Source organism: Plecotus auritus, assembly GCF_963455305.1.
Source record: "Plecotus auritus genome assembly, chromosome: 1".
NCBI lineage: Eukaryota > Metazoa > Chordata > Mammalia > Chiroptera > Vespertilionidae > Plecotus > Plecotus auritus.
In genome coordinates this window covers 110,934,339-110,948,685 of record NC_137770.1, presented here as the reverse complement: position 1 = coordinate 110,948,685, position 14,347 = coordinate 110,934,339, and the positions used below count along the sequence as shown (strand labels likewise).

The following is a 14,347-nucleotide window of genomic DNA, read 5'->3' as shown; positions in this document are numbered from 1 at the left end:
CTAAATGAGTTTAAGTACTTCTATTTTATAGCTGAGAAATTAGAGAAATTTGACACTGTGGCTCCAAAATTTGGAAAGCAAGCCTGTCATGATGGTGATAAAAGAAAAAAAGGTAGAAAAATGCAAATTTTGTTTGCAGTGCTATGGGACAATTTTTCACCGTTTAATAAAAATACACAAACTTTTTATTTAGTAATAATTTAGTTTTACAGGACATTGCAAAAATGGTACAGAGAGGTCTTGTGTGCTCTTCATTCAGTTTTCCTCAACTTACGTGACAATAATACAATATCATAGCCAGGCACTATCTTTGTATACTAGTACAATTCCCTGTCATCTTATCACATGCATTGCTTTGGCACACTTGTGAGAAATCAGTTGCTTATAATTGTTGGCTGTTTCTGGGTTCTTAATTCTGTTTCATTGATCTATTTGTCTATCTTCCACACAGTCTTGACAAATATAGATGTATTACAGTCTTTCATTCATGAGTGTGATTTCTCCCACTTTATTTTCACAGTTCTTTTTCACAGTTGTTTAGCTATTCTATTCTTTGCCTTTTTATATAAATTTAAAAATAATCTTGTCTATAGTTACAATAATCTTGCTGGGATTGTTATAGGAATTACATTAATCCTGTATAACAACTTGGGGAGAATTGACTTCTTTACTATGTTGAATCATCCTTGATCACAATATGTCTCTCTCCTTTTTTGATATTTGATTCTTTCATCAGTATTGTGTGGTTTTCAGAATACAAGTCATGTACAGGTTTTGTTAGATTCATATTTGTTAATTTTTTATATATCTACAAACTAGCATTTATTTATATTTATCTATGTGTTTCATTATTAGTGATTATAAATTGCAGTGTATTTTTCATTTCAGCTTCTGTCAGCTTATAGAAATTCAGTGGATTTTTGTACATTGAAATTGTATCCTGTTATCTTACTGAATTTGCTTTTTAGTTGTAGGAAATTTTTATAGATTCCTGGGGATTTTCTATATAGACAATCATGGCATCTATAAATAAAATGGTTTTATTTCTTCCTTTCCAATCTGTATGACATTTATTTCCTCTTCTAGCTTAGGGCATTGTCTAGAATTTCCAGTGCTATTGCTCGATTACAGTGGTAGGAACAGCTATCCCTATCTTTTTCCTAATCTTAAGAGAAAACATTCAATCTTTAATATGTATGATATTACCAAAGGTTTTTTTTGTAGATACTCGTTATCAAGATTAGTTCTTTTTTATTACTAGTTTCTTGAGAGTTTCTATCATGATGAATGTTGAATTTTATCAAATGCATTTTTCTGCATCAACTAGTAGAACATGTGATTTTTCTTCTTTATCCTATTATATTGATTGATTCTTGAATATTGAACCAATCTTACATTCCTACATAAGCATCACTTGGTCATGCTATATAATTTTTTTATACATTACTAAATTCTATTTGCTCATATTTTGTTAAGGATTTTTACATCTTTAACATATTTATGAGGAATATCATCCTGTAGTTTTCTTTTTCTTTTTAAATATATTTTTATGGATTTCAGAGAGAAAGGGAGTGGGAAAGAGATATAAAAGCATCAATGATGAGAGAGAATCATTGATTGGCTGCCTCCCACATACCCCACACTGGGATCTACTCCCAACCAGGGCATGTGCCCCGACCAGAAATTAAACCATGACCTCCTGTTTCATAGGTCAGTGCTCAACCACTGAGCAACACCAACTGGGGCTTTATTCTTTTTTTTTTTAATATCTCAAGAAAAGCTATTTTAAATATAGTAATGTTACATGCAATAAGCACCAATTATTAAAGAAAAAACTATCTTAAATATAATATTACATGCAGTAAACATTAATATTTCAAGAAAAAAGGATTTTAAGGATAACAATATTACCAAAATTGTACTAACGTAGTATGATATCACAAAAGTTGTAGGAAATATTAAAAATCTGCAAATAACAGGATTACTTCTATTACATTCTAAATTATTTTTCTTCTGGCTCTAGTTTTGTTCATCAATTTATTTTGTTCATTATATTCTACAAATGAGTGAGAATATGTGATATTAATCTTTCTCTGACTGGCTTATTTCACTTAGCATATTGCTTTCCAGGTCCATCCATGCTGTTGAAAATCTTAGGAAATATTTCAATACATTCTAAGTGGAAGTAGTTGTTTAAGGTCAGTTTCTTAGTTATAACACAGCCAAATTTTATTCATCTTTTGCTCCTAATAAAGAATCATGTTGTAAATTCATGTTAAAGCTTCATAGTATATTGAATGTGTATGATATATTTATAATGAGTAAGACATACATAATGTGCCTAGACGTATGTGTGTGTGTGTGTGTGTGTGTGTGTGTGTGTGTGTATATATATATATATATATATATATATATATATACACACACACACACATACATATACATACACACACACACTAGTGGCCTGGTGCACGAAATTCATGCACATTGAAAGGGGATTAGTTAGAGGAAATATTTTAATATTGCCATTTGCCCTTTCTCTAGAATAGAAGTGTCAGAGATGAAAGAAAATTAGTAAAATGTATATGAAAATCTTCCTCCTGTCAGAGTCTGGGGAGCGCCGTGGGATCCAGAGTCAAGTCCCCACCCACCCGCAGTGCCTCAAATCATGCGAGACCCAGACCCAGCCGGGCCCACCCCCATTGGGTGAAATCCAGACCCAGCTGGCCCCAACCCCGTCAAGCCCCACCGAGTTGGGGGGCACAGCCTCAGGTCCCCTGGCCTGGTGCCAGGTGGGGGGCACAGCCTCAGGTCCCCCATCAAGCCCCACAGGGTGGGGGGAATGGCCTGAGGTCCCCTGTCAAGTCCTGTCGGGCGGGGGGCATGGCATCAGATCCCACGGCCCAGTGCCAGGCATGGCCTCAGGTCCCCTGTCCCTGTGCCAGGGCGGGGGGTGTGGCCTGAGGTCCCCTGTCAACCTTTGTCAGGCGGGGAATGTGGCCTGAGGTCCCCTGTCAAGACCTGCCAGGCAGGGGGCACAGCATGAGGTCCTCCAGCCTGACGCCATGGTGGGGGGCATGGCCTGAGGTCCCCTGTCAAGTCTCACCAGGCCAGGGGTGCAGGCTCAGGTTCCCTGCCCCGGCACAGCACCACGCAGCCCCAGGTCCCTGCTGATTGCTCCTTAAGGCTCGTTACAGGAACTTGGTCTTGCTCTGGGCGCAGCCATCTTGTGTTACGGAAACCCCGTCTCCGCCATGGGCACCACAATCTTTGTGATGGTCAATTTGCATATTCCCTCTTTATTAGATAGGATATCCTATATAATAAAAGGCTAATATACAAATTGACTGAACAGTGGAACGACCAGTTGCTATGACTCGCACTGACCACCAGGGTGCAGACCAGGGGTGGGCAAACTTTTTGACTCGAGGACCACAATGGGTTCTTAAACTGGACCAGAGGGCCGGAACAAAAGCATGGATGGAGTGTTTGTGTGAACTAATATAAATTCAAAGTAAACATCATTACATAAAAGGGTACAGTCTTTTTTTTTTTTATTTCAATAGTTTTATTCATTTCAAACATTTTAACAAGAAGAATGTAAACACTAATTATTATAATTTGAAACTTCAAAAAATGGAGGAATCATAGCACAATAACATACCTTATATTGAAGATGGCAAAGGCAAAATAAAATTGCCTAACAAAGGAAAGGTACAAAAGCCTTTCAAATTAAACTTAAATATAATAAAATAATTTAAAACTAAAACAAATAGAAAAGAACAAAATGTGTAAACAGTAAATTAAACATTTTCTTTAGTGCAACTTCCAAATTATGCCCAGGACGTAGATGTAGATGGCAATGTAGACTGGGTTGAAGGTTTTTGGTCTTTAAAACATCAACTTCAGTGGGAACAGTGTTGTTGGTCTCCTTTTTAGCTAATGCTCTGATACTGTGCTCTCCAGGGGCGTGTCTCCCTACATCACCACGATAACGTGTCTACGCATTCCGCATTCCCAGGGTGATGTCGGGGGACGCGTCCGCGGGCATTACAAGGAGCCTCTGGAAGATTGAGAGGTTGTTCCTTCTACTGAATGGGCGGATATAAATCTGCCCACTCAGAAGAAGGAGCTGTGGCCGTGTTTCCCGACGTTGCCATGTTAACACTGCTGCTGGTGAAGGAGCGGAGGGGAGAGCAAGAGAACCCTCCGCTCTTTCGGCTCCGCGGGCCGGATAGAACAGCTGAACGGGCCGGATCCGGCCCGCGGGCCGTAGTTTGCCCACGGCTGGTGCAGACGCTCAATGCAGGAGCTCCTCCTGTGGGAGTGCTGCTCAACCAGAAGCCGGGCTCACGACTGGTGAGCGCAGCAGCAATGGCAGGAGCCTCTCCCACCTCTGTAGCAGAGCTAAAGGACAAGGAGCGGGCCTAGTTCCCTCTAATATATATATATATACATATATATATATTAGAGGCCCAGTGCACAAAATTTGTGCACTGGGGGTGGGTGGTTCCTCAGCCCGGCCTGTACCCTCTCTCAGTCTGGGAGCCCTCGGCTGATGTCTGACTGACGGCCAGCAGTTGGATATCCTAAGCGCTGCCATGGAGGCTGGAGAGGCTCCCACCACTGCTGTTACGCTCACCAGCCGTGAGCCCAGCTTCTGGCTGAGCGGCACTCCCCCTGTGGGAGCACACTGACCACCAGAGGACAGCTCCTGCATTGAGCATCTGACCCCTGGTGATCAGTGCATGTCATAGCAACCGGTCGTTCTGCTGTTCGGTCTATTTGCATATTAGCCTTTTATTATATAGGATGGTTCTTGTTTGTGTGGGGGGGGGCGGGCAGTAACTTTTTAAGAATCACTTCTTGCCTTACAGAAGTTCATGTTGAAAACCTAATTAGATGCCTAAAACTCTCTGTTCTTTCTGGATTTTTAAATCTACTTAATAAGGGACAATTTAAATTAAGGTGTACATCATGACTATAAGGAACTCACATTAACAAAAACTATCTCACATTATTTATGAGCATCCATGACATTAGTCTGAAATGAATATAACACTGTATATACCATAAATTTTCATATACTGCATGAAATAAAATGTATTTTACAGCATACTTTTTAATAAATCTTTATTGTTCAGATTATTACAGTTGTTCCTCTTTTTTCCCCCCATAGCTCCCCTCCACCCCATTTCCACCCCACCCCATGCCCTTCCCCCCCCACTGTCCTCATACATAGGTGTATGATTTTTGTCCAGTATCTTACTGCCCCCCCCAACCCTTTCCCCCCAAGGATTGTCAGTCCACTCCCTTTCTAGGCCCCTGATCCTATTATATTCACCAGTTTATTCTGTTCATCAGATTTTTTATTCACTTGAGTTTTAGATTCACTTGTTGATAGATATCTATTTGTTGTTCAAAATTTTTATCTTTACCTTTTTCTTCTTCTTCCTCTTCTTAAAGAATACCTTTCAGCATTTCATATAATACTAGTTTGGCAATGATGAACTCCTTTAGCTTTTTCTTATCTATGAAGCTCTTTATCTGACCTTCAATTCTGAATGATAGCTTTGCTGGGTAGAGTAATCTTGGTTGTAGGTTCTTGCTATTCATCACTTTGAATATTTCTTGCCATTCCCATCTGGCCTGCATAGTTTCTGTTGAGAAATCAGCTGACAATCATATGGGTACTCCCTTGTAGGTAATTAACTGTTTTTCTCTTGCTGCTTTTAATATTCTCTCTTTGTCTTTTGCTCTTGGCATTTTAATTATGATGTGTCTTTGTGTGGTCCTTTTTGGATTCCTCTTGTTTGGGGTTCTCTGCGCTTCCTGGACTTGAAAGTCTATTTCTTTCACCAGGTGGGGTAAGTTTTCTGTCATTATTTCTTCAAATAGGTTTTCAGTATCTTGCTCTCTCTCTTCATCTGGCATCCCCATAATTCGGATGTTGGTATGCTTGAAGTTGTCCCAGAGGCTTCTTACACTATCTTTATATTTTTGGATTCCTTTTTCTTTTTGCTTTTCTGGTTGGGTGTTTTTTTGCTTCTTTGTATTTCAAATCTTTGACTTGATTCTTGGGATCCTCTAGTCTGCTGTTGGATCTCTGTATATTATTCTTTACTAGTGACCTGGTGCACGAAATTCGTGCACCGTGGGGCATTCCCTCACCCCAGCCTGCCCCCTCTCACAGACTGGGAGCCCTCTGGAGATGTCCTACTGACGGCTGATAGGGAGCAGACCTCAGCCACAGTCTGGCCACCCTCTGTGGGAGGTGACCGGGCTGATCAAAAGAAGGCGCCAGCACCATTACCCCGCTGCTGCAGCCACTGCCAGCCACTGCAGCCACCAAGGTGTTTTCATCAACACGGACTCTAGTCCCTTCACTGTGAAAAAATGACAACTTTCATTGGCATTTTCAAGATGTGTCTTTCATAGGATATGACATTTCTTTCTTTTTTTTTTTTTTTTTTATCCTCACCTGAGGAAATGTTTCCATTGATTTTTAGAGAGTGTGGAAGAGAGGGGGAGAGACAGAGAGAAACATCAATGTGAGAGAGACACTTTGATTGGTTGCCTTCTGCATGAGCCCTGACCTGGGCCCTGGCCAGGAAGGAGATCAGAATCAAACCTGGACCCTGCGGTCAGCAGGCCAAGGCTCTATCCACTGAGCCAAACCAGCTAGGGCAGGATATGACATATCTTAGCCCCTCCAGCAGCGGACCTTCGTTTTCTCCTCCAGGAATGTGGTGGAAAAACCCTAGATCACCTTCTTGGATTCTTATAACCCAAGTTACCAAGAACACTGCAAGTGGCAGAATACAGGGAGCTTAACCAATGAGCAGTTAGAAAAGGTTTTTACTCTCGAACTGGTTTGGCTCAGTGGATAGAGTGTTGGCCTGCAGACTGAAGGGTCCCAGGTTTGATTCCTGTTAAGGGCATGTACCTTGGTTGGAGGCACATCCCCAGTGAGGAGTGTGCAGGAGGCAGCTAATCGATGTTTCTCTCTCATTGATGTTTCCAACTGTCTATCCCTCTCCCCTCTTCTCTGTAAAAAAATCAATAATATATATATATATATATATTTTAAAATGGTGTTTCCTCTGCAGCTCATGTGGCCCCTGCATTGTATCCACTGGGCTAGGGGGGTGTCTCCGCCATCCGGTGTGGCTGCCAGGGTCTCCGCACACCCCAGAGACCAGCAGCCAGCACCCCCATCGTGGGCACTGGGCTGGGGGGCATATGGGGACCCTTGGGACACGAACAGCGGCGGCCGCTGGGGTCTCCGCACACCCCAGAGGCCAGCAGCCAGCTCCCGCATCATGGACGCCAGGCTGGGGACGTGGACACGAGCCGCGCTTGGCGCTGGCGCACGCGCAAGCGGCGGGGCATGGTGGGAACATCCCCGTCTCCGAATGCCCCTGAGGCCAGCAGCCAGCCCCGTAGTGGGCACCGGGCTGGGGGTCATGCAGTGACCCCTGGGCTGCACACAGCGGCAGCTGCCAGGGTCTCCGCATGCTCCAGAGGCCAGCAGCCAGCCCCTGGTCATGGGCACCCGGCTGGGGGCATGGACCCAAACTGCTACTTGGTGCCACAGCATGTGCAAGTGGCTGCACCCATAGTCCCGGAGTGGCCGGGGGTGTTCTGGGACCCCTGCTGCTCAGGGCCTAAGTGTGGGCCTACAGGCTAGGAGTGGCCTGGGTCCTGAGGATGTTCCCGGGACCCAGGCTGCTCAGCGCCTGTGTATGCAAATTAACCTCCATCTTTGTTGGGTTAATTTGCATACTCCTGATTGGCTGGTGGGCGTGGCTTGTGGGCGTAGCAGAGGTAAGGTCCATTTGCATGTTTCTGTTTTATTAGATAAGATTTCAGTCAGTGTATGCTTAATTTCTAGTTGGTCCTTTTTCATATCCTCGAGGATCTCACTAAATTTATCGGTGGTTTCTAGAAAATTCTTGAAAAACCTTATAACTGTGCTTTTGAACTCTATATCCAGTCATTTGCTTTCCTCCATTTCTTTCATTTGTGACCTGTTTTTTTGTCTTCGCATTTTGGCTGCTTCCCTTTGTTGATAGAGTGACTTTGTGTGCTAGGTGTCCTATAGGGCCCAGTGGCTCAGCCTCCCTAATTACCTGAGGTGGACACTCTTGGTGCACCCCTTTGTGGCTGTGTGCACAGTCTTGTTGTAGTTAAGCCTTGATTGCTGTTGGTATCACTGGGAGGACTTCACCTCCAGGCCAATTGGCTGTGAGGATCAGCTGTGTCTACAATAGGAGAACTTCTGTGCTGGAGACACCCTTATGAGGCAAGTCTTGCTTCAGTGGGGCTTTGGTGCTCACTGAATCTGCCCCCTGAGTGTTTCCCTTATGAATCTGAGGAGTTGTAATCTGGATGGTCCCACTCTGACCCCTGGGTACACTGGCTCTTGGATCTCCAAGGAGGTGCTAATTTAGCCTCTGCCTGAGGCCACCCAGCAGGAGCTACGGAGAGAGCTGCAGATTCCTCTTCTTTGTTTGGGCTTTGGAAGTGCCCAGATGAGGCCCAGCTGTGAAGCAGTTTAGGCTGCTGTGGGGCCTTGGGCCTTCTTTGGGATGTTCTGGGTCTCTCTGACTCAGCTGCAGTTTGTTAGGTAATTTTAGATTTCAAAGGACCAGGCCATTCATATGCAAAAGCCTCTGTGCACAGCTTGGTTGGGGCAGGGTCTCAGGGTGGAGCAAACAGCAATGGCTTCCCGTCAGCCCTACCCTAAGAGGCCCCCGGGTCTCAGTGTCCTGCAGTAATCACTGCAAACACCTCTGAGAGAAAGCCACCCTCGTGTTCCACCCGATGCCAGGCAGTCCAGTTTCTACCCGAATGAGTCTGGGTCCCCAGAGTCTCACCCGGAACTGGAGTTCAGAGCAGTTGGGAGCTTGTGTCTCCCTCCTGCTTGAAAAAGACAGCTGCATACTCAGTTGCCAGCCCTCTTCACGCGAGTGCCTCCGTACCTCTGCCTTTACTTCTGCAGCTCCTGTGAGTCTCAATGTGCTTTTCTCTCCCCTTCTAGTTGTAGAATTTCCACTCAGCCAGCCTTCCTGTGGTTCTGGATGATGTCTGTTTTGTCTTTTAGTTGTAGTTTTGAAGTGGTTGTGTGGGCAGCAAGTTCAGGTGTTTACCTATGCCTCCATCTTGGTTTCTCTCCCCTATTTTACAACATATTTTGATGAATGTTTCTATATGCAGTTCTTAGAGGAGACATAGCTTTTCTTATTTCAACTTCGTTCTAATTTTACAGGATTCAAGCCAAAACTCGAGAATTTAGAGAACGGCAAGCTCGGGAACGTGACTATGCTGAAATTCAAGATTTTCATCGGACATTTGGCTGTGATGATGAGTTGATGTATGGGGGAATTTCTTCCTATGAGGGTTCCCTGGCTCTCAATGCCAGACCCCAAAGCCCAAGAGATGGACATATGATGGATGCTTTGTATGCCCAAGTAAAGAAGTCGCGGAATTCCAAACCTTCACCTGTAGACAGGTAAGTTCTAGGAGCAATCAGGATATTGCTTTCAAATCAATTGAAATCAATTTGATACAGTTTTTGACAAGGGAGTAGATTGATCATCAGTCCATAAACCAGGACTGCCTTTCATTAATGACCTTAAAAAAGCTGTTGTGTCTGAAAGTATTTTTACACAAACTGAAACATAGTGGAAAGAGCAGCAGAGGTTTTGATAGCTTTTCTAATAATGTCAACATATTTCATCTTGTTCTTAAAATGGTTTTAGACCAGAGAACTAACCTTTAGTTCTAACTAACTCAAATAAAAAGCAAACTTGAAATGATGGCTCTTGTACTAAAGCTGTATTTGCCTTTATTACTAGGAGAGCCTCTAGTTGTGGTAATTCAATAGATGGTGACTGACATGATTTGTTCTAATTGTGATTTATTAAGAAGGGCCACTTTTTTTTGGTGACATGATTTTATATGATGAAAGAATTAGTGAATGAGATGTGCAGTATAGCCAATTTTCAACTTGCTTGTTAATCGCCACAGATGCAGGTCTGTTTATGTATCATTGTATCTCAAAGTAGTGTAAGGCTAACTGTATGTTAATGGCTCTCTACCAGTGGTCAGCAAAGTCATTAGTCAACAGAGCCAAATATCAACAGTACAACGATTGAAATTTCTTTTGAGAGCCAAATTTTTTAAACTTAAACTTCTTCTGATGCCACTTCTTCAAAATAGACTCGCCAGGCCGTGGTATTTTGTGGAAGAGCCACACTCAAGGGGCCAAAGAGCCACATGTGGCTCGCGAGCCGCAGTTTGCCAACCATGGCTCTAATTTCAAATTTTATCTGAAACAGTTTAAACACAGATCTTTTTCAATCCCTTCATTTATACTGTATATTTAAACACCCTTCAATTATATATTTAAACATCATATAAAGTTTAGTTCACAAAGAAAATAATATTAATTTCTTTGTCATTATGCATTATGCATTATTTATTGTCATAAATAATGTGCTAATCCCATCACATCTTATAATGGTTTTATTTTATTTTTCCTTTTTTTATTACACTTATTGAGGTGACATTGGTTAATATGATTATATGGATTTCAGGTATGGATTTCTGTGTTATACGATCTGTATATTGCTCTGAGTGCCCACCACCCAAAGTCAAATCTTCTCCTATCTTATATATTGGGACCTCCTATCCCCTTCCCTCGGGCAACCACCACACTGCTGTTTGTTTTCATGAGTTTCAGTTTTTATATCCCACATGAGTGAAATCATATGGTTCTTAGCTTTTTCTGACTGACTTATTTCACTTAGCATAATATTCTCAGGGTCCATCCATGTTGTTGCAAATGACGCCATTTCATCCTTTCTGATGGCTGACTAGTATTCTGTTGCATATATGTACCACATCTTCTTTGTTCAGTCCTCTGTCACGGGACACTTTGGTTGTTTCCATGTCTTAACTACTGTGAATAATGCTACAATGAACATAGGGGTGTATCTTTGCACATACATGTTTTCGAGTTTTTTCGGTACATACCCAGAAGAGGAATTACTGGATTGTATGGTAGCTCTATTCTTAATTTTTTGAGGAATTGCCAGACTACTTTCTTTAGTGGTTGTACCAACCTACATTCCCACCAGCAGAGAATGAGGGTTCCTCTTTTTCCATAACTTCTCCAACACTTGTTATTGCTTGTGTTGTTGATAATGACCACTCTAACAGGTGTGAGGTGGTATCTCATTGTAGTGTTGATTTGCATTTTCTTAATTACCAGTGAGGTTGAACATCTTTTCATATATTTATTGGCTGTTCCTGTGTCTTCTTGGGAGAGGTATATTTTAAGATCTGCCCACTTTTTGATTTGGTTGTTTATTTGGTATTGAGTTTTATGAGTTGTTTATATATTTTGGAAATTAAACCTTTGTTGGAGCATCTATTTGCAAATATCATCTTCCATCTGGTTGGCTGCCTCTTTGTTTTGTTCTCAGTTTCTTTTGCTGTGCAGAAGCTTTTTAGTTTGATATAGTCCCATTCATTTAATTTTACTGTTACTTCCCTTGCCCTTGAGTTAAATTCATAAAATGTTCTCTATTATCAAGGTGCATAAGTTTGGTACCTATGTTTTCTTTTATGTAACTTATTATTTCCTGTCCTTTTTAAATATATATTTTATTGATTTTTTTACAGAGAGGAAGGGAGAGGAATAGAGAGTTAGAAACATCGATCAGCTGCCTCCTGCACACCCCCTACTGGGGATGTGTCCGCAACCAAGGTACATGCCCTTGACCAGAATCGAACCTGGTACCCTTTAGTCCGCAGGCCAACGCTCTATCCACTGAGCCAAACCGGTTAGGGCTATTTCCTGTCTTATATTTAGGTCTTTGATCCATTTTGAATTAATGTTTGTACATGGGGACAAACTGTAATGCAGTTTCATTCATTTGCATGTGGCTTTCCAGTTTTCTCAGCACCATTTATTGAAGAGACTATCTTTACTCCTTTGTGTGTTTCTGGCTCCTTTGTCAAAAATTATTTGTCCATATACATTTGGTTCTATTCTGTTCCATTGCTCTGTGTGTCTGTTTCTCTGCCAATAATATGCTGTTTTCATTATCATAGCTCTGTAGTATAATTTGAAGTCAGGTAGTATGATACCCCCACCTTCATTCTTTTTTCTCAAGATTCCTTTGGCTATTTGGGGGTTTTTATGATTCCAATAAATCTAATTATTTCTCTTTTTAGTTCTTTAAAAAATGACATGGGATTTTGATGGGGATTGCATTAAATCTGTATTTTGCTTTGGGTAATATGGCCATTTTATTTTTATTTTTTTTTAAATCTCTACCTTTCATCAGTTATTTATTTATTTATTTATTTTTAATTTCTTTATTGATTAAGGTATTACATATGTGTCCTTATTCCCCCATTACCCTCCACGTCCCATTCATGACCCCACCCCACTGTTGTCTATGTCCATTGATTAGATTTATATGCATGCATATAAGTCCTTTGGTTGATCTCTCCTCCTTACCCCCACGCTCCCTTACCTTCCCTGAAGTTTGACGTTCTGATTGATGTTTCCCTGTCTCTGAATCTCTTTTTGTTCATCAGTTTATGTTGTTCATTATATTCCACAAATGAGTGAGATCATGTGATATTTATCTTTCTCTGCCTGGCTTATTTCACTTAGCATAATGCTCTCCATCTCCATCCATGTTGCAAATGGTAAGAACTCTTTTTTTTACCGCAGCGTAGTATTCCATTGGGTAGATGTACCACAGTTTTTATCCACTTATCTGCTGTTGGGTACTTAGGCTGTTTCCAAATCTTAGCTATGGTGAATTGTGCTGCTATGAACATAGGGGTGCATATATTCTTTCTGATTGATGTTTCTAGTTTCGTGGGATATATTTCTAGATGGGGGATCACTGGGTCAAATGGGAGCTCCATTTTTAGTTTTTTTGAGGAAACTCCATACTATTCTCCACAGTGGCTGCACCAGTCTGCATTCCCACCAGCAGTGCAGTAGAGTTCCTTTTTCTCTGCATCCTCACCAGCACTTGTCATTTGTTGATTTGTTGATAATAGCCATTCTGACAGGTGTGAGATGGTACTGCATTGTTGTTTTGATTTGCGTCTCTCTGATGATTAGTGATTTTGAGCAGGTTTTCATATGTCTCTTGGCCTTCCTTCTGTCTTCTTTCGAAAAGTGTCTATTTAGATCAGGTGCCCATTTTTTGATAAGGTTGTTTATCTTCTTTTTGTTAAGCTGCATGAGTTCTCTGTAAATGTTGGAGATTAAACCTTTATTGTTGATATCATTGGCAAATATGTTCTCCCATGCAGTGGGCTTTCGTGTTGTTTTATTGATGTTCTCCTTTGTTGGGCAAAAGCTTTTTATTTTGATGTAGTCCCATTTGTTTATTTTCTCTTTAGTTTCCATTGCCCTAGGGACAGTATCAGTGAAGAAATTGCTTCGGCATATGTCAGAGATTTTTCTGGCTGTGGATTCCTCTAGTATTTTTATGGTTTCTCGTCGTATGTTTAAGTCCTTGATCCATTTTGAGTTTATTTTTGTGTATGGTGTAAGTTGGTGGTCTAGTTTCATTTTTTGCATATATTTGTCCAATTTTCCCGACACCATTTATTGAAGAGACTTGTCTTGACTCCATTGTATGTTCATGCCTCCTTTGTCAAATATTAATTGAGCATAGTGGTTTGGGTCGATTTCTGGATTCTGTATTCTATTCCATTGATCTATATGTCTGTTCTTGTGCCAGTACCAGGCAGTTTTGAGAACAGCAGCTTTGTAATACAGCTTAAAATCTGGTATTGAGATCCCACCTACTTTGTTCTTCTTTCTCAGGACCGTTGTGGCTATTTGGGGTCTTTTTTTATTCCAGATGAATTTTTTGAAGGTTCTTTCTAGGTCTGTGAAATATGACGTTGGTATTTTAATGGGGAGTGCATTGAATCTATAGATTACTTTAGGTAGTATGGACATTTTAATGATGTTGATTCTCCCAATCCATGAACATGGTATGTTCTTCTATCTGTTTATGTCTTCCTCTATCTCTTTTTTCAGTGTCCTGTAGTTTTCCGCATATAGGTCTTTTACCTCCTTAGTTAAGTTTATTTCTAGGTATCTTATTTTTTTTGGTGCAATGGTAAATGGGATTGCTTTTTTAGTCTCTCTTTCTGTAAGTTCCTATTGGTGTATAGAAATGCCATAGATTCCTAGGCATTAATTTTGTATCCTGCTACATTGCCGAATTCATTTATTAAGTCTATTGTTTTTTTGATGGAGTCTTTCGGGTTTTTTATGTACAGTATCATGTCATCT

At 41.3% G+C, this 14,347-nt stretch overlaps 1 protein-coding gene across 15 annotated transcripts in view; it reads left to right on the top strand.

Moving 5' to 3' along the window:
* The window catches only part of PARD3 (par-3 family cell polarity regulator), a 781,475-nt gene that overhangs the window by 570,974 nt on the left and 196,154 nt on the right, over positions 1 to 14,347 (top strand). For all 15 annotated transcript variants that reach the window (XM_080641367.1, XM_080641363.1, XM_080641381.1 and 12 more), the window contains one exon: positions 9,272 to 9,514. In XM_080641367.1, coding sequence (XP_080497493.1) covers positions 9,272 to 9,514 — 243 coding nt within the window. The remainder of the gene's footprint in view (positions 1 to 9,271; positions 9,515 to 14,347) is intronic.